Source organism: Pleurodeles waltl, chromosome 3_1 (genome assembly GCF_031143425.1).
Source record: "Pleurodeles waltl isolate 20211129_DDA chromosome 3_1, aPleWal1.hap1.20221129, whole genome shotgun sequence".
In the NCBI taxonomy this organism is placed as follows: Eukaryota; Metazoa; Chordata; class Amphibia; order Caudata; family Salamandridae; genus Pleurodeles; species Pleurodeles waltl.
The window spans coordinates 1,883,899,754-1,883,920,866 of record NC_090440.1 but is presented as its reverse complement, the minus strand read 5'-3'; the positions used below and the strand labels follow the sequence as shown (position 1 = coordinate 1,883,920,866).

Genomic DNA, 21,113 nt, shown 5'->3' with positions numbered 1-21,113 from the left:
ACACATTGTTAGCTAAAGTTTTAATTTGCTTTCCAACATCCAAGTAATCAGGATTCGTCCTACACCTCCCTCCGAAAAAATGCCTAAGTTAATGAATATGTGGACTCTGCAAGTTTCTATACATACAGCAATAAGAAAATGGTACGCTTCACAATTAGGTCTGGCTACAGAGCGCTTTAGTGATTGTGCGTTTAACCATCAATACAGAGGGGCAATGAATGCTGTGTCATTCACTTGCTGAACATGTGCATTGCAGCCATTTGTCATCAGAGTACCGCCTATGTGTTGTCATACACCTTTTTAGGGTCGAGCCTGCGAGTGCATGCGCTACAGCATGCCTCTCGCGTACGACACACTCTTGTCTTCAGAAAAGGGCTTGGAGCCCGTCTGTTGCTCACCATTTGTTGGTTTACGTGGCCACTCTTCTTTACAACCTCGTGATTTGTGAAGGCATATCTGGCATCATTCCTGTTCCTCTGTTTGGATCAGGGACTAAGCACTAATACATTCAACTTAATTAGTGTCCATCCGCTGCTCCCGAGGTGATCGAGGTACTATTTTGTTCTTTCTAACTTCCAGTGCCCCGCAAACAGAAAGCTGGTGACTGGCAAAAGCATGCCCAGCAGGGCAAACATAATTACAAAGTTTTATTTTTTTAAAGCTAACTTTCTTTTATTTTGTAATGTCGTCTTTTGTCAGTTTCCACTCGTGTTTTCTTTTGTTTTTGCTCGTGGGAGCCGCTGTCAAAAGATGACAATTGTTCGAAATATTCAAGACCTATTGCATTGCAAATGTTGCTTATTGGTACGATAGGTGTAGCTAGAAGTGTAGATGGAGAGATAAAGATAATTGTCTTCAGATATGAACGGACGTTTTAATATAAATGGTAGCAAGCGAAGTGAGAGATGCAACTAGTAAATTACTCTGAACAACAAGGGATTACTTTGGACTCAATCCAAAGCTGCTTAGAGCTACTTCAGAAGGGGACCTGGAACCTGAAAGTCAGTAATCTAATTTTCAGGCTACCAAACTACAAAGGGCTTGCATGCAAAGAGGGTTTGTGCTCCCAAAAAACAGAATGTAGTTGGGAGTGGTTGGATACCCCAAAACGTCAGGGACAAAGAAAACTTGCACAAGATCATGTGGGATCTCGTTCCCTGGCTATGTCCCAAAGGGAGTAACCGCCCTGCATACTGAAGAGGTGGGGGCTGATTCTGTAGAGAATACTCAGTGGAGGTCAAAGATCCCCTCAGTTGGTCAACTTATTGCCACAGACCACAAATAAGCCTCAGGATCCGAGATGTGGTATGGCCAAGTTTGAAGTCAAGTCGACAGAGAAGGCAAGCAAATAACTGGATTCTCAGCAGACAGAAAGATTCTCTGCTGACAGAAAGACATCCAGTTTGACAAACGGACATCTGAAGCATCCAGAACTCAGACTAACTGGGCCCTGGATCATTTCTTGCCTCCTACACCGAGTTTGGAGTGTGCTTTAAGCCAGAAGCCTTGACGACTCCTTGCACTTTTCCCACTTAGTGTTGAGGGCTGGTATACCTTCAAAGACACTGTGTAGGCAGATGATTCTCTGCACCAACACAGCCTCCTAGGAAATCTCTGCTGCAGGGTCACTGATCAGACCCGAAGACACCCTGGCTGAAACAAAGTGTAAGACCGTGCAGCTCTGCTGTAGGATCACAGTCTTGGTGCCTGAAAGTAGGACCATGGGGTTAGTCTTGGTAAAGGCTACACTCAAAGCCTCAACAGAATGAGCCTAAGACAAAATGTTTGCCACTGATGGGAATACACCAGTGTTAGGCCTGAAAATCTGTTTCTTTAGGTAGTTCTTCAGGACCAGCAATGATGCTGGTCATAAAGCACAAGGGCATGAGGTACAGGGCCCTCAAAGCAGTGGTAGCCGGAGTCTTGTGTCAGAGTAACAAACTACAACAATGACATCTCTAAACCACATGCCTATGGCATAAGCATAAGTCCTTGAAGCAAGATAATTAACAGAGCTGAGATCTGAACAAAAACCAACAAACCAAGAGTGGAGAAAGCTACAGTAAGAGTGTGAGCTAGGCAAAGGCCTAGTGAAACTCAGAAGCTGAACAGCACAAAAAGTCCATTCTCAGTTTAAAAACATGGTAACCCATAATGTGAAAGGGTGCTCTTGTTCCTGGCCTTGATGATAAAAACCTAGAAAGGGCATGGACTCAGCAGCATCTGATTAATTCCTATTGTCATTTACTACTTCTCTCTCTAGCCACAAGGTCTTGCGACTGTGTAACCCTCGAGACCAGGCTCTCCTCTTGCCTTAGTTGTCATTGCCCAGGAAGGATGAAACTTCACATACGCTTTCATCCACTAGCCAAGAAGTTAGCAAAGATGTTAAAGCAAACGGCCCAGTGAATTGGTCCACATTATCCTCCTGATTTTCCAGTAGTGCTCCCTTCTCCCCACTTCCCTCAAGCCATTCAGATCTTTCACTCTTCAGCGTGTCAGCCAACCGCCAACTTTTCCTTAGATCACAAGCTATTAAACTCTACCAATGAGATTGAATAAACCATTCCCCTCCCTCTGTTCCTCCAAATTCTCAGGTCCCATTCGAGCTCAAGTGAGTTACAACCATTTGACTAGGAAGCATCTACACTTCATAAGCAGTTGCTAAATAGCAATGGTGTGTGTAAGACACATTTCAGTCGCCATACAGGTGGGCTATCACTAAGCAGATAAACATACGGCTACACTGTTTAATATTCACTCAGTCAAAACAGCTATATACCCCACTAAGTGCTCTTTCCCTGATACTATATATTGAGCTGTAATGACATGCACATTCTTCTTCGTAATTGGCATAACACTGTTATCTGTTCATTTGTAATTTAATCTCAGAGAGACAACTAATCAAATAGCTTGTATGTACGTACCTATGCACCAAAGGCTAATTTAGGTTTCGATATGCAAACATTTGAACTTTTCCTTTTAGTTATGCCGGAATTCACTCTTATTAAAGCAACAAATAAGTATATTTAAAAAATGTATTTGGAAGTCTGTACAAACCAGTCATGTAGAAATCTTTAATTGAAAGCTGGGGAGGTACGAGCGGTTCAGAAAGAAGCTGTTGATTTACCAGCTGAAAGAAACATAACATAAAATAAAGTAAGTCAGGAGAATGAAGTGTCACAAAACAATTGGGATTACTTTTTATATAAGTCAACTGGAAATACCAATCAATTAAACGGTCTGTAGAAAATACTACATTTTAAGATTAGGTACAAAGATTTTTAAGAAAGATTTATTCATTAAAGAAATTACACACCTGAAAGCCAAATTACATTTGAGAACTATTACACAATTAATATTTAAATATGCTGATATAACTACTCCAGGAGTTCCAGTCTCTCATCCCCTCTTTTAATGTTAAGTGCTCCTAGGTTTGAGATAAAATACCAATACAACACAAGCCGGTCACAAGATTTTGATAACTACAACATTAAGTTATCTCCACGAAAAAATATATTAAATCGAAATAGAATATAAAATAATTGAGCACATCAAATTGTGATTTCTTAGCTGCTGATCCCTTATACACTGAACATTACAGCTCTTTGATGATGGATACCGGTGTCATCCCTGCTAGAATTCTCTTGTCATTTTCTATATCACAAAGAAGTGTATTGCGTTCCTGAGGGGCAAAATATCTGTCAAATAATAGGCGTATATTTCTTTTTGGCTCTAGGCTCTCTTTCACAAACAGAACTGGTTGAAAAAGAGCAGGTCATGCCATGAGATCAGCTCCAGCGCCTCTCCTGTACCTGCATTAACTGGTGGCTGGTCCTCAATGCATGTTAAGGCAGCAAGCATGTGCCCACTCATTAAATATCCATTTTCACCCACAAACCACGTGTCTAAGGTGAAAGCACCTGTTGTATGCAGGCCCTCGCAGTTTCTCACACACTATCCATGAGCATCGAAACATGCGTGCCTCAATGTATTTATGTCTATTTCTACAGCTACACTTAGTTTGCTTGGAGAAGTCTTATATTATGTGAATTTGAAAAGCGTGTAGCTACACTAAGGCTTCCCAACACTGTGAGAGTAAGCATTATTCTAACCTATTAATGTGTGTAGAAATGAATTTGCATAAAACCATGTTTTAAGAAGCCTCCTAAATTTGAGTTCATTGGGTTTTGTTTTCAAGCAAATAGGCAATGAATTCTAAAATTTGGGGGCTATGTGAGAGAATGTCCTTCTTCCCCATCTGGACTTTTGCATGTGAGGAACCTTCAGAAGACCAGGGTTAGAGGACCATAACATCCTATTGGGGGTGTAAGACGAACCTTAATTATGTTAAGTCGCCTGTGATTAATTGCCCTGTGAGTTATGCAAAGGGGCTTGGAAGTTTATTCTTTTCTCCACCGATAAACAGTGCAAAGAGGCCAAGGCATTTGGGTGAACAAAATTTAGGCAACTTGAAGATTGTTCTAGCAGTGGCATTTGGGATTACTTAGTCTATTCAAGGCTGATTTAGGTGAGCCCAGATAAAAGGAGTTCCTGTAGTCAAGACGCGACAAAATAGGTGCCTGGCAAGGGTGTGTAATTCCTATAGCCCGACACCCAGGACATAGTGTTTGAGGTCAAGGACAACAAGATTTCATGTTTACTTTGTCCTTGGGACAAGTAGGCCCAACCCCCTGCAGCACAACCCCTTTGGCTGCCAGTTTACATTACCACATTATGGAGCAGGAAGGGAATTGTCTGGAGTTGAGGTAATGTTTGTGTCCATATGTTTAAGCTGTTTGAACTTGTATTTATGATCCAATATTGGAAAGCCTTTGTTATTAGGATGAGCGCTGTAAATAAAACGCAAGCTCAAACTGAACTACTGACTGGCTCCAGAAAAAAAAAAAATAGTGTACGCACATTTGCCAAGTTTAATAATAAAAGGTTAAAAAAAAAAAAAAGTCCCAGAATGCTCTCTGATTAAATGCAAATATTTGCAGAAGCTTGAAAGCAAGATTGATGATCCTTTGCTTTCAAAATGAAATGTTCACAAAAAAGGCAACAAGGAAAAAATGCTTTTCTAAACTACTGTGAAATTTTAGGTGCCATTTCTATGAAGCATCATTTAGTAAAATGTATTGAAGCACACTAGTATTTCCAACTAATATTAAAAATGGAAAATCAGTGTGCCCAATTTCAACAATATTATAAGAAACATGAATATAAACAAGCATTGGCAAAGTCAATAGGTCCAACAGTGGTGGTCGTTTTTTTGTTTTTTCAATGCGTCATGTTTTGACATGGCTTTTATAAAACTTTGTTGTTGCTGTGGGAGCTCCCAAGCCCTTGCCACTGTAACAAACATTGGCAAAAAACTAAAATATTTTTTGATTCAGTTTCTGGCACTGAACAAGATTACTTTGTGTGCCGAAATGTTCTTGTGAATGAGCAGATTGCTATCACTCACAGAGAAAACAGCCGAGAGAGAGAGAGAGAGAATTTTAATAAAACAAAAGGTCTTTATTAAGTCAGACATTATTAGGGGCTGATTCTTTAAGAAAGTCACAAAAGTGCACCCATGGTATGTCTTTGCATTAGTGCAGATTAACTTATCTCATGAACTCATAGAAATTCACAGAAGTAGACAAGAAAATCGTACTACTAGAAAGCATTTGTAGACAGTATTTTAGCACAAGCAAATATGCATGTATAGATTTACTCATGTGAAAATCTAATGAGCATTTAGAAGTTCACTTTCCCTCCAAACACTTTTTTTCCCCAACCATGGAAGAAGCTTTACTTCTGCCCTTATCAGGAGTACATTTCCAAACATGCAAGTTAGGAGGTTTGCACAGACTCAAAAGGGAATTCCAACCTTTGAGCTATTGCTTACTGCTACCTCTGGCCCCAGTATTTAGATCTGCGGAAAGGTAGAAAAATAAGTAAATTGCTAGTACTAAAGCCCTCCTATTGTATGACAACAGGCATAATCTGAGATGCTATTGTCAGAGTTGTTCTATAGTGAGATTACTGCCAGAATTTATCGCCTAACTTCATGGCACCAAAAGGACAAGTAGATTTTGTTCTACAGGATAAGAAGATTTATGAAGCAACCTGTAGATATTTTAGATCTACAGGTAGGTATTTTAATAAATTCCACACCCCTTGCCTGGACTACAATTCTTCTTGAAAGATTAGATAATAAGTCCAGAAATTTGTGCAAGGTTCTCAGCAAGGTGAAGCATGTACAAGTCAATTGTATATGTGTGCTTCCATTGACAGGAAACTGTCCAGCCATATTACTAAACTTTTTATAGGGGACGTTGGTGCTGGCAGGGTGCTTGAAGTGGCCACTCCTGGGAGGCATTTTAGAAGTAAATTATCACTCAAAATTGTTGTTGCTTGGCTATTGTTACGAGGAAATCAACCTACTGGTAAATCTGCAGCAAAGATATTTATTTCTTGTTTAATACAAAAAGTACTGGCATTATTTACAATTGGCAACATAAATGCAAGATTTTTAAAAAAGAACAGAACTATAAAAAATGAGCAACCATGTCATTTTGTTTATTAAGTTAACGTTTAGCCCTTTTATCATGCTACTTTGTTGAATCCACCTCAGAAATACAATGAATTAATATGCTACATGTCGCTATGGGCCAGATTGACAAAACCATTTTTGCATTTCTTAATGGTCCGAATCGCTATTTCAGGCTGTTAAGAAATGCATAATGGACTTTTCAGATGTTCTACTTGGTAGAAATCACACTTTGCAATCCTCTGAATACGAAATCGCAAATAGGGACTACCTATTTGCAATTCCTATTCAGATGTACAAAGCACTTCCTAAATGCGAATTGGGAATTTAGGAAATGCAATTACCATTGATTTCAAGTGGATGGTAACCATGTGCAATTTAAAAAACCAAAAAGCATCTCAAAATGCTTTTTTTTTTTTAAGTGCAATAGTGTACAGACATGCCCCTTGGGCATATGTGTGCTCTACATGTGCACCAATATTTTTGGGGTGCATTCCGGGGGAACTTTTGCCCTTAGCAATTCTTGGTTTTGCATTTCCCAAATAGCGATTTCCCTGTAAACTGCAAAACCAGCCCATTGTCACAAATGACATGGAATTTCTTATTTGCGATTTCCTACTAGCGATTCCATCTTAGCTGTAAGAGGGGAGGAAGAGTAACCCAATGTAAGAACAGTCCACGTTACAATGCAGACCAAAGGTAAGGAAATTTTTATTTTTATTTTTTTAAATCGCCTGTAAAAAGACACACATATAGGTGAGTAAAATTTGCTATAAACAGAACACCACATCAATAAACAAGCCTTGGCAAAGCCAACAGGCTTCGGCAATGGCCAAGCTCCGAGCTTTTGGCGTTGTCAATGAAGGTTTTTTTTGTTTTTTTTTGTTGTTTTTTTTTAAATTTCACCCATTTTTATTGAAGATTTCAAATATACAAAACAAGTGGCTGGTGTATAGACAAGATCTGAGTAAAATTAATAAGTCATATGGAATGCCAAAGTTTACTAGATGGTGTAAATTCTGGTAAGCAGTAAACCTCTGACTCAGCTAAGGAATAGTATAACAACTGTGCAACCGCATGGTGGGAATGAAATAAAAGGGAAAGAAGAAGTGAGTAGAAGAAAGCAAAAAAAAAGTTGAGAAGCAAAAGGGAAGTAAGAGTCGGAAAGGGGGGGGGGGGGGGGGGAGTAAGAGGGAGAGGGGTGATGACCCAATCATATCTCTACAGTAGATTATTATAGATAATATCCATGCTAAGCCAGGGAATGGTGGGGGATCGGCACATTAGGTTGGGGGGGAAGGGTTAATCTATTCCAGGTATTTATCAAGATTGTTCCATAGAGCTTTGTCAGTTAAGATCCAGGGGTGTTGTGTTGAAAGCATAGAGTGGGTGCTCCTAGTGTATCTTAACCACTCCCACCAGGTGTTATTAGAGGCGTTTCTCAATGACTTCCAGATAGATAAGAATGTTTAATGGGCAAGAGTAAATAGTAAGTCAGCTAAAAGTAGATGTTCTCGCCATAAGTCTGTTGTATGAGGGGTGGAAGGTTCTGCAGACAAAAAATGAAAAGCATCTGAGGAGCTTAGTTTGTAAGATATTATCAATGGTGTTGTGGACTTTAGTCCAGAAGTTGTGGAGCAAGGCGCAGGTCTGTGTGTGGGGTATTGAAGCTCCAGCAGCTGTCATTATCTAATAGGCCCAAGGGATGCAATTTGGTGTGGGGTATAATATGTTCTATATAAAATGTGTAGTTTTGTTTGAGAAAGGTTCGGAGTTATTGTTTTGGTGAATGGGGAGGACTACTGTTTATGCCAGTCGATACTGAAGGGTTTACATAGGCCATCTTGGGACCAGTCACCCTGCCATTTATGTTGGATGGTTTCAAATAATGAGCTGGACATGGGTCTGAGTTTGGGGTAAATCTAGGAGACCATATGGCCGCCTTTTCGCAGTATTGCCAGGAGGGTTGGGAGCTTTAGTTTGAGGAAGTAAGAAAAACAAAAGAGAGTAATCCAATTTTTTTTTTTTTAAATATCGTAGAACGATCAAGGGTGTGTTTTGGAGCCAAGGTCGTCTGCCAAAGAGATTCCTTTCGACCTCCATGAGCTGGAGATGGGTAAATTTGGGTTGAGTTTAATATCCCTATTGTACCAGATTGAGGACTCTAGAATGTGTCTAATTTTTATCTTTAAAAGGCGAAGGTCAAGTTGTAGGAGACTACATCTGTTGTGGTTTAACATTAAGTTATCAAGGATAGGATGATTTTTACAGAGAGTTAAGAGGCACATTATAGGGATGTTACATGCTAGTAGTGAAGTCAGGGGTGTTGTCAAGCTATTTAGTTGCCTGTGCCGCTATAAAGGCATGCTGGTATTTTCTGAAATCAGCGTGGTTGGCCCCGCAAAGTTTTTAAGGGCAATACGTAGTCTTTCTTGGGGGGGGGAGCATGCTTCCAGTGCGATGCGGAAGAGAAATGCTCAGCATTTCTCTTCCACTCAGGAGGAGGGGGCAGGCAGAAGCATGAAAGGAAATTATATCTACACATAAGGGAGCAGCCCCTTGGGCAAGGGCCGCTCCCCAGGTGGCCAAATTATTTTTAGGCCATTTCTGCCCCCCTCCCCCCCCCCAAGACACAAAGGAGATTTTTTTTTTATGTATTTTTTTTTTATATATGTGGGTAGCAACCCCTTAGGCAAGGGTCGCTGCCCTGGGGGGCAAATTTATTTTAGGCCATTTCTGCCCCCCTTGGGGACAGATCAGCCTAGTTTTATTAGGTCGATATGCCCTCAAGGGGGAAGAAACCACTAGGCACCAGTGATTTCTTTTTTTGCGCCAATTTCATGCAAGGGGGCGACCCCTTAGGCAAGGGCCGCTCCCCTGGGGGGGGAGGGCAAATTTATTTTAGGCCATTTCTGCTCCACTTGGGGGCAGATCGGCCTATTTCTATTAGGCTGATCTGCCCTGCGGGGGCCGAAGCCACTTAAGCACCAGGGATTGGTATTGCGTGTTTCGTTTGAGGGGCAGCCTCTTGGGCAAGGGCCGCTCCCCATGGGGGCATATTACTGTTGGCCATATCTGCCCCCCTTGGGGGCAGACCGGGCAATTTTTGGAAGGCCCATCAGAGAAGATTTTTTTTTTTTTTTTTTTTTTTTTTTTAAGTAAGAGGGTGGGGATATGGCCATACCCCCACCCCAAATAAATGGGGCCAAAGTTTTTCTGCCCATCAGTAGGCAGATGGGGCAATTACCCCTGATCCACATCCGGGGGGGGGGGGGGGGGGGGGGGGGTGAATGGGGGGGAAGACGGGGGGTGCTTGGGGTCAGGGGCAGAAAGTCTACTAAAAAAAAAAATAATTGTGGGGTGGTGGCTACCAACCAGTATGGACATGGTTATGCCCCAACCCCAACTGAAGGGGGTAACTGTCTTTCAGCTCTCCCCCCGCACACAAACATCTTATCCCACGGCAAGCAAGAGAACATTTGGTTATTTGGGGTTTTAGTTTTACATTTGGCCCATGAGAGCTTGGCTAACCCTCAAAATCGTCCCACTTGGAATGGCTTGGGTTGCACTTTTTGGACGCTGCCATGTAGAAAAATCCACAAGACCTAGACACATCTGAAAACTAAACATCTGGGTGAGTCCAGGATGGTGTGCTTCATGTGCACCCTGCAACATTTTCTTAACCACACTGCCCTGCAAGCCTCCAACTTTGCTGGAAATCACACATTTTTGTGCTGGAGCCTTCCGGAATCTGCAGGAATCCACAAAATTCCTACCACCCAGCATTGTATCATCTATAACGATAAAATTTTTTTTTTTTTTAAACTGACCTTTGTAACCCGCTTTGATTCCCCCTCAATTTCAACATGTTTTTGGCTCTTCTCCGCCACAGGCACTTGGGCCCACCTACACAAGTGAGGTATTATTTTTACCGGGAGACTGAGGGGAATGTTGGGAGGTAGATAATTTGTCCCGGTGCAGTGATCCCACACAGAAATGTAGGAAAAATGTAATTTCTTTTTTAGCTAAATTTGAGGTTTGTTGAGGATTCTAGGTAAGAAAACATTGGGGGGTCCACGCAAGTCTCACCTCCCTGGATTCCTCCGGGTGTCTAGCTTTCAGAAATGTTTGGGTTCGGTAGGCTTCCCTATATGGCTGGTGAGCCCAGGACCAATAACCCAGGTTCCCCCCCCCCGTGCCTCCCCCCCCTAAAAAAACAGGTAGTTTTGTATTTGAAAATTTTGATGCATCCACATAGTGTTTTGGACATTTCCTTTCACGGGCACTAGGCCTACTCACACAAGTGAGGTACAATTTTTATCGGGAGACTTGGGGGAACGCTGGGTGGAAGGAAATTTGTGGCTCCTCTCAGATTCCAGAACGTTCTGTCACCAAAATGTGAGGAAAAAATGTTTTTCTAGCCAAATTGTGAGGTTTGAAAGGATTCTGGGTAACAGAACCTGGTGAGAGCCCCACAAGTCACCCCATCTGGGATTCCCCTAGGTGTCTAGTTTTAAAAAATGTACAGGTTTGGTAGGTTTCCCTGGGTGCTGGCTTAGCTAGAGGCCAAAATCTACAGCTAGGCACTTTGCAAAAAAATCGTCAGATTTCAATGTAAAAATGTGATGTGTCCATGTTGCGTTTCCTGTCGCGAGCATTAGGCCTACCCACGCAAGTGAGGTACCATTTTTATCGGGAGACTTGGGGGAACACAGAATAGCAAAACAAGTGTTATTGTTCCTTGTCTTTCTCCACATTTTTTCCTTCCAAATGTAGGACAGTGTGTACACATGCTAGTATGGGCACCCCGGAATTCGGAGATGTGCAAATAACCATGCTTCTCAACACCTTATCTTGTGCCCATTTTGGAAATACAAAGGTTTTCTTGATACCTATTTTTCACTCTTTATATTTCAGCAAATTGCTGTATACCCGGTATAGAATGAAAACCCATAGCATGGTGCAGCCCATTTATTGGCTCTGGGTAGCTTGGGTTCTTGATAAACCTACAACCCCTATATATCCCCGCAACCAGAAGAGTCCAGAAGACGTAACGGTATATTGTTTTAAAACATCTGACATTGCAGGAAAAAGTTACAGAGCAAAACGTAGAGAAAAATGGCTGTTTTTTTCACCTCAATTTCAATTTTTTATTTTATTTCAGCTGTTATTTTCTGCAGGAAACCTTTTGTAGGATCTACACAAATTACCCCTTGCTGAATTCAGAATGTTATCTACTTTTGAGAAATGTTTAGCTTTCTGGGATCCAGCATTGGTTTCACACCCATATCTGTCACTAACTGGTAGCAGGCTGAAAGCACAACAAATAGTAAAAATGGGGTATGTCCCAGTAAAATGACAAAATTGTGTTGAAAAATTGGGTTTTCTGATTCACGTCTGCCTGTTCCTGAAAGCTGGGAAAATGATGATTTTAGCACTGCAAACCCTTTGTTGATGCCATTTTCAAGGAAAAAACCACAAGCCTTCTTCTGCAGCCCTTTTTTCCCACTCTTTTGAAAAAACTATTTTTTTAGCTGTATTTTGGCTAATTTCTTGGTCTCCTTCAGGGGAACCCACAAACTCTGGGTACCTCTAGAATCCCTACGATGTTGGAAAAAAGGGATGCAAATTTGACGGAGGTAGCTTATGTGGACAAAAGGTTATGAGGGCCTAAGCACGAACTGCCCCAAATAGCCAAAAAAAGGCCTATCACCTGAGGGGAAAAGGCCTGGCAGCGAAGGGGTTAATGTTTATTCCTATGAAGTTCTTTTTTTCCATTAAGAGACATTAAGAGCTGTTCAATGGCTAATAAAAAGAGCAACGGGGAGAGAGGGCAGCCTTGTCTTGTTTGAGCCGGAATGAATCTGACAACACTCCATTGGTCCTTATTTTAGCGGTGGGTTTGGAGTAGAGGGCCACTACCATTTTTATGGGTGATTCACTTTGGTTAAAGCATGATAGGGTGGCTATCAAGAAAGGCCCTAAAATTTATCGAATACTTTTTCAGCATGGAGAGCAATAGAGGCTACTGGGGAGTTCTTGGATTTGGATATCTTTAGGACATGACCTAGCGGTCTCATGTTATCTTTGGACCGGCTTGGTAAGGTCTAATCAGTAGTAGGACAACTCCTTCAATGTATTTAGCCAGGATTTTAGTGTACAACTTACAGTCCAAATTAATGAGCGATATTGGTCTGTAGTTTTTAGGATGTGTATGGTATTTTCCCTCCTTAGGGATGAATGCTATTGTGGCTTCCACAATGGTACCACCGACACACCCAAATCTGCATATTTGTGGAAAAGGAGTAGTGGTGGCTTACGTAGTTCTTTGGTAAAACATTTATAAAATTGTGCAATAAGGCCATCTGGGCCGGGGGCCTTCCCTATTTTGAAGGACTTAATTGCTGATATTTCTGGATCGGTGATAGGTTGGTTACTCTTTAGGTATCGAGCTAAGATTTTGCCAGCAGAATTGCCTAAGCATAATTGTATCAAATTGAATTTAGTCACCTAATGACCATCCCTCGTACTAAGAAATGTATTGTAATTGTATTTTTTCCGGTTCAGTACGTCCAACAGGAGAGTGCATCCCTGCCCCCCTCCCGAGTGGAGCCTGAACTCCAAGTTTTTATCTCGGTTTTTAACTTTTTTAATTGGCCATTTGCAGGCAGGTTTATTAAAGTGAGCGCCTATCTTTATTATCACTAATAGTGGCCTAAAAGGCATCGTAGTGTGTTTGAGGTGGGCAATAGTTGTGGGGAATTTTAAAGGAAGAACACTGAGATGGTTTTGGAAATTGTTTCTAGGTTTTTTTTTTATCTTGCAGGATGTCCGCATTGAGCCTCCAAGATTTGAAGACAGGAGAGGTTGTGCCCCAGTCCAATGATGCTAATATGACTGAGTGATCAGAGACAAGTCTGGGTTCTATGGTTGAATATGAAATCACTCTCAGCAAGTTCTTAATTACTATGTGGTCGATTCTCAAGAATGACTGCTGTGGTGTGGGGAACAAAAAGTATAATCTCTTGTATCGAGGAGTGGATAAGCCATGTGTCTGTAAGAGAGAATTTAGAACATATCTTATGTAATAGTTTATGGGATGGTGAAGGCCTAAATTTTGCTCTTGGGCTCTGGTCAATTATAGGGTCCAGTGGAAGGCTGAAGTCAACTCCTATGATCAGTCGTGAGTCATTGGGAAGAACTGAAATGAAATTTGTCAATGCTTTTCCAGAAGCCAATCTCACGTTAGGTTAGGGCCTCTAAGTAATGATGGTCCTACCTGAGCTTTATTGCCCACATATATACCACACCCCAATGCAGCAACCTTGACGGTACCTGAAGTCTGTCGCTTATATGCTGAACTTACAGAAATATACAGATGATTAGTACAGTTTGTGATGCAAACAAATACAAACCCAGCACGTGCTGCCCAGGTGCAACCACAAGCAGTAACGCCAGGTATTAATTCTGCGACTGTACATTCGATCATGGGTAAAGCTCCCGCCAAACGAGATGAGATTCCGTTTTGGTTAGCTCAAAAAATAAATGCACCTGAATCGGTAATTCCCCATACAGGACCTCAGGATAAGCATAGAATATTAACTATGTGCTTGGTATTTGGGATGGTTCCCATAGTAGATAAATGCAATACTTGGGGCACGGTATTTGCCACGCTCTACACTACCGCACACGGTACACCGACACTTGCCAATCTACCGGAAGTGTTAAAGCAAATTCAAGATGAATACGGGGCTGCTCTGGCCCTAGACTTGGGGATGCAACTTATGCTCGATTTTGTCACGGTATCTTCAATTATATTAAGTAACCTTAAAGGGGAAGCAGTTGCACTAGCAGTGCGCACGCAGCTCCGGGACGTTCCTACACAGGATCAAGAACGTGAGCTGTCAAAGATTATCATGGAGACCTACTCGAGTTTTGGTCCAGACCCACAAAACCACAGTTTCAGGGTAAATCTAATGAAGATTCTACCAAGGAAGCACTTGAGGGTTCTAAAAAACGCTAGGATAAAAAACAAGAAACACCTAAAAAAAGAAAGGGGAGATTCTCCGCATACAGAGACCCCAGAAAATAGATATAATCTCAGGAATAGAGATAATATTAAAACACCTGACAGATATCAATATACTGATACACGCCAATCTCGTTCCTTTCAGGACTCACCGGAAAAACGCAGTGAGAGAGGTGGGTGGTCAGAGCGAAGAACTGAGTACGTGAAATCGAGACAGGAATCACAACGCTCTACAGAAGTTTCTGTTAAAAAAAGAAGAGAAACTTCCCCAACAAAAACCCCAATTTAAAAAGAAGAAAGTGGCAGCAGTTACGATTCGTCATGCCACTCAAGAAGAGGGCTCTATTGAAAAACAAGAAGTCAGCACTAGCTCTGCTAGACAACGCGGCAGAGGTCAAAATAGTTTGCTGGCATCTTCAAGCGCATCTGGAGGTGAAAGCAACTGATGACTTCTTACAAGCTGAAACTGCAGGCTTGCGTGTCTCCACGCCAGATAGGGTGTACAAAGTAACGTTACAGTTAGAAGGAGACATTGAACACACAATCGATGCAATCTTTCGTAAAAAGATATGATATTCTACTGGCTGAAAGGGATTGGCCACCTGAATTTGTCCGTACTTGCCCATATGGGGAAGAGATTATCAAACCATCATCTCCCCTTGTTCCAGATGAGCTTGCAGAATCCTACGCCACTGATTGGGCATTGGCGCAGGCATCCGCGTTATATCGCAGCCACGTAGGGTGGGATAAAGATTTCCCCCTTTCATTTAATTAAAATTAAAAATCAACCCAACCGCATCCCCAATACCCAATAAAACATGATGCTAAAGCACCAGTGAGGGAAATCCTCACACAACTAGAGTACCAGGGCGTAATCGAACCCTGTGTCTCACCAATGAATAATCCTTTATTCCCTGTAGCTAAACCCGACCATTTATACAGAACAGTCTTAGATTACTGACACTTAAACAGTCACACACGCACATATGCTATACAAAACTCTCATAGCACAGCACTTATGAATATAGTGCATAAAAAAAGTACAAAACAACACTGGATATTTCAAATGGTTTCTTCTGCCAAAACACAGCGCCTGAGAGTAGAGACCCAACAAGTTTCAGCACACTAGGCTCCCAGAAAATTCTGTCGTTTACCACAGGGGTATAAGAACAGTCCAAGACTGTTCTCGGCTCGTGTAACTTCAATATTGCACGACACTGACCCTGAGGCATTGTCCTATGAGGATGACATCTACCTTACAGATGCTGAATTACTGCAACATCTAAGACGGGTAGCCTGCATCGGCTATAAATTCAACTTTAAAAAAAAAAAAAATAGCCTTCCTTAGCATCCTGTTTCTGGGATACAAATGATCAAGTGAAGGAAAGGGCCTAGCGCCACAATTCTTGGAAAAATGCGCACAGTTACAACCTCCAAACACCATTAAAAAACTCCAGTCCTTATTGGGTTTCCTAAATGTTGCCAGAATTTACATTCCAGATTACGCATCACGCATAAAACCCTTATTTGACTTAATACGTCCTGACTTTTCCAGTAAATTCTGGACAGTTGAACACACATGCATTCTCAGAGCACTGCAACACGGCATGCTTGCAAGCACAACATCTCCACACAAGAGACAATAAAAACATCTGGTCATCAGAGTAATTGCTGGTAACATTGGTTTCACCTATGTAACATTCAATGAGGGTGAGTCAGTCCGATTGTATAAAATTCACATCTATATTCAACAGCAGAACAATGTTTTGCTCCCACTGCGAAAATTCGCATTGCTGTTCAGGTGGCTGTCATTAAAGAAAGACCACTAGTACAGAGGAAACGCATTATTTTCGTATCTCCAATTCCACCCCTTGAGGCTGTTACCAAAGCCAGCAATCCAAACGCTAAAGCACTGATTCCACGTTGGATCCAATGGGCAAAATCTCTGACAGCCACTGATGTTGACTATATTTTTTGACCCAAAGAAACAAACTCAAGAATTTTTGCAATATGAACTAGAATACCCAGTTCCGGCAAACACATTGCCTTATTGATCAATATCAAAGGGTCATGTACACGGATGGCTCAGTACAACCTCCAATAGGCAAAAAGCATCAATACTCCGCTGCTTACGCAGTCGTAAGTGGCTACATGGAGGGCAATACATTTTATCCACAACATACTTTCACGCAAACCCTAGGGGATTGCACAGCACAACTAGCAGAGCTAAGGGCTCTGGTGATGGCACTGGAACATTCGGATCCTGCACAGCTAATGCTGATTGTCTGCGATTCGTACTATTGTGTTCAGTCCTTCCATGAATATCTGCTTTAATGGCGCCAGAATAGGTTCAGAGATTCCAAAGGTAACACCATCAAACACAGACTTCTGTGGGGGAAAGTAGAGGATCTGAAGATAACTGTACCAAATGTCCATATTGTACATACACTTGCACATCAGCGCGTTGGAATACACGTTGCTGCAAATACACTGGCTGATGAAGCAGCCAAATCAGCAGTAGCTACGGCTTCTGTTCCTGTTCCTTCGGTAACTCATTCTAGAACGAAACCGGACGATGACATATGCGCTGCCGTGAAAGCCACGGCTGTAGGCACGCCTTCACCAAAAGCATTTCCTGCTAAATACTCCTACTGAATGGGAGGCTTCCTTGACGCAGAAGTAAAAATACCAGGCATGGGAGTTCGAGTAATTCCCAATAAAGACCTAGGACCAGAGTTGATTAAAGCAGCATGAGGGGGTTGCCTCTGCCCATGCTGGTGTGGCGGCTACAATACATTATTGCAAGCATGTTATTGGTGGCCAGGACTATACAAACAGACTAAGCAGTATGTCCTTTGGTGTGGTGTCTGCCACCAAATTAAGGGATCCACCGCCAAGCTCCCACTGCAGACACCCCCCCCTAATTTCTAACAAATCATTTCCATGTGTGTTCTTGGACCACTGTGGTCCCCTAACACTGGACAGTGCATACAAATACATCTTAGTCGCTGTTGGCTCCTGCTCCAGATTTCTATGGGTGTGGCCAAAATGCTCTGCTGACGCTCGGACTGTTTATTAAAGATTTGCAAGTCTTTAAATCGGCACATATGCATTTGTGGCTTTCCATTCAGGGACGCCATGGCTTCGTTATGGGTCCAACTCCATTACTCGTCTCCATTTCATCCAAAGGGAAATAAAGCAATACATAACAGCCAGAGTATTAGGTACAGGTCGTAGATGGTTTAAACACCTGTATGGAGTCTAGAGAGCACTTAATAATCTGCATGGAGGTCCCTGGGGGGTCGTTCTTAATAAGAGTGCCTGTTTGGAACTCAAATATATGTTCCAGATCTTGATGGTCCTGGCGTGGAGGCAGTAAAAACACCTTTTAACATAAATAAACGTGTCACTGTCTTGCAGGAAGTACAACAGTTCCGTGACGAAAATGCTTCTGCCAGTGCTGCCTTCGTAGGAATTAAGGATGTACCAATAACACCTACTGGCCGGATTCCAAAGGTTGGGGATCTAGTACGTGAAAAAGTTGCTGTGAAAAAGGAGTTCAGTCCTCCTTATCGTGCACCGGTCCCAGTTGTGGGAATACACAATACCAGAACTGTCATACTACCACCGCTGCCTGGTTCTAAAGAAAACCACTTTGTCTCCATCAACAATGTCAAGTTACACCATGTGGCCGATCCTACACAGCAGACCAAGAGGAACAACCAGTAGTACCACAATCCCTCTCACTACTGGTCAAGATGTCCCTCTACAAGTTTTGAGCACCAACGCTGACACCTCTCCGAGTTTGGGGAGGGTGGAAAATGATTTTGCATTAGTTCCACTAATATATATTACAATAAGCAACATGAAATTGCTGATCAATTTGATTCCACTTCTACACAAACGGATGGCGTCATTTACAGTGAACCACCGCGGGAGACCCCTACCAGTTCTCCTCCCTCAACTATGGCTCCAGTTTTTGCACGAACTGCTTCTGGATACTTTGCTGACATCAATGATACCTTTTCGGACTCATTTGCCTATTCTACACCCGAACTGCCAAAAACACTTAAGCTGGTAAAGTGGCTTAAAACAAATTACTTTATTTTCGCATGGAATTATCTGTGGCTTTCCTTGGCTATATTAGCTTTTCTCCTTTGGATTGGCTTTGTTATTACTTTCTTTCTATTAATACATGGTCATTACTTTCCTGAAAGATCAACAGTTGAACTGGTGAATGAGGTCCTAAAACCCAATTTTTCTTCTCACAAGGTCCGCAGAGACTTGTCTTTCGTGAACATTTCCGCTATACCAATTCCTGATGGGATTGTTTGGGATAAAGTCACATTTGATATATACGGGCCCAACTGAGGTTATTCAAATACCATATGTGTTTAAACTTTCCATGAACGATGTCATAATACCCAGAGTGGTTTCTGATGACTGCGATGTGAAAACAGTTGATTCTATGATGAATAAATTGCAGTATTGTATTGTATTTGAAAATGAGGATGTTTATCAATCCAAAGAGAATTAGGTGACATGGTGTGCTATAATAATTATGGACATCATTTCATTTACAGAGCAAGTACCCCAAAGACTATTTTTAATTGCACACAATGGGAACATTGTCCAACTCCACCACGAGGGAGTTCTAAATATTCTGAAAAATGTACACATTTTTCTGGGCACAATGTTAAAAATGCGGAGTCCTATTATTTCAAATTGCCAATTATGGAAAATGTGCATATAATATTGACAAATACGAGATTCATTTATTCGGATTCCTTTGTTTCATGGTTGGCTATAGAAGGCTATGAATATTGGTTGAAGTCGACTGACTTAAGGTGTGTGGGGAACAAACAATTGGCAAATAAGGGGAAAAGAAGCTTTGTTTAGAGCATGCCCGACACCTGTTCAAATTATATTTTTTAATCAAACTGTACAACAGACAAGCTGTTTAGTTTTAGCAGAAATTAGGGATTTGAATGGGCCCACTATTCCTGCAACATTTTACAAATGGCATAAGTATATAAATGCAACTGATGATCAGCTCGATGAATGGGTCCAAAATGGCACGTTTAATGCTTCACTTTCACATCCTGGTGGGTGGTTATTGTGGCCAATAGATACCAATGGGTATGTGTCATCGCTGTGTGTCATCTGAACATGCGGGTATAGCAACAACATACAGTGTAGGGAAACTATGCCAGCAATGGTTGAAGAGTTCCTCACTAGATGCTGTTAGAGAAAATCTCAGTCTCCTGTCTAATAACACTGACTTACAGGATTTCCTCTTAGGCTCCAGGAAAACAACGCAGAAAGTGCTTCTTATATGCAGTCTATAATGAAATTTTGAAGTTTTCTCAACAAGAAGCTGCTGCCCGGTTAAGGCAAATAGATCAGGAAAATTTACAGAAAGCATTAGATGTTGTAGATAATGGGATTAATACCCTGTCTGGCCGGATATACACCGTAAAAAACATTGTTTCTTCTGCAATAAACATAATAAAAATGCCAACTTCCTACACATGTCATCTTTACACCATGGACCGAATCAGCTAAGGTCCATTATGCAGTTAGGTTGGACACTACAAACACTGAAAGCAGGTCACGTTCCCTGGCAAAAAGTTAGCGCAAGGCACATATTTTGCACATTTACTTTAACGCGACAAAGTAATGGCTAAGAAAAAAGCAACTTATGTCATGTTAAATATTGAAAAATCTGAAAAGTTGCCTTTTACTGTGGCTGAAATACCATTGGCTGAGTGGTTAATACATGGGGTCATTAATCTGCCTATTTCAACACTTCAATTCATATCCTGCTTAAAACACATTCCAGTGGGCAGATATGAAAGGCTAGGAGATAGTTACATCCATGAGGTGTGGAAGCTACCCTTCTTGTACAAATGTCTCAGTGGCATGAAAGAGATCTTTCTTAGTGGTAGTGATTGCAAGACTTCTGTCAGCCATTCTATGGTTTGTAAATAGCTGTCTGTCAACAACAGGACAGTGCGCACTCTACGGGCAACATAATGCAAAATGACATACCTTATGCAATGTAATAATTCATGCATTGTGTGTTGATATTGCATATTAACTTTTTGCATTGCAGGTATTTATCTTGAAATGTCATTAATGCTGTTTGTAATGTATTGTTAATTTTCAAGCCTTTCCTGCAGCCTGGTTGGGTGTGGCATGTGGGCGGGGCTTGGGTCTATTTAAGGAACCCAGCCCAGCATCACGTGCTCACTATTCAGAGGTCCCAGGGCAGAGCAGCAGCATTTTCCAGGACTCCTGTTCCGGAGGCCTACTTAGACATTTCCTGGCCCTGTCCTCATTATCTTGCTGATTTTCAAGCAGGGCAGTAAGGCGGAGGTCGGGATAGACCTTGCCTCCGTTTTCTAGAAACATTTGAGTTTTTGGCTTTGTGATTTACAGTGTGCGCAATTTATTCTTGGCACTTAACCCTTGCAGTTCGGATCGGCATTGTGCGCGATCATTTTGAGGCATTTAAATCTTGATAGTTGTATCGGCAACAGT

At 41.7% G+C, this 21,113-nt stretch overlaps 1 protein-coding gene across 3 annotated transcripts in view; it reads right to left on the bottom strand.

Moving 5' to 3' along the window:
• Nucleotides 1–21,113, bottom strand: part of NDUFS1 (NADH:ubiquinone oxidoreductase core subunit S1) — a 490,208-nt gene that overhangs the window by 368 nt on the left and 468,727 nt on the right. For all 3 annotated transcript variants that reach the window (XM_069225983.1, XM_069225982.1, XM_069225981.1), the window contains one exon: nucleotides 3,061–3,133. In XM_069225983.1, coding sequence (XP_069082084.1) covers nucleotides 3,061–3,133 — 73 coding nt within the window. The remainder of the gene's footprint in view (nucleotides 1–3,060; nucleotides 3,134–21,113) is intronic.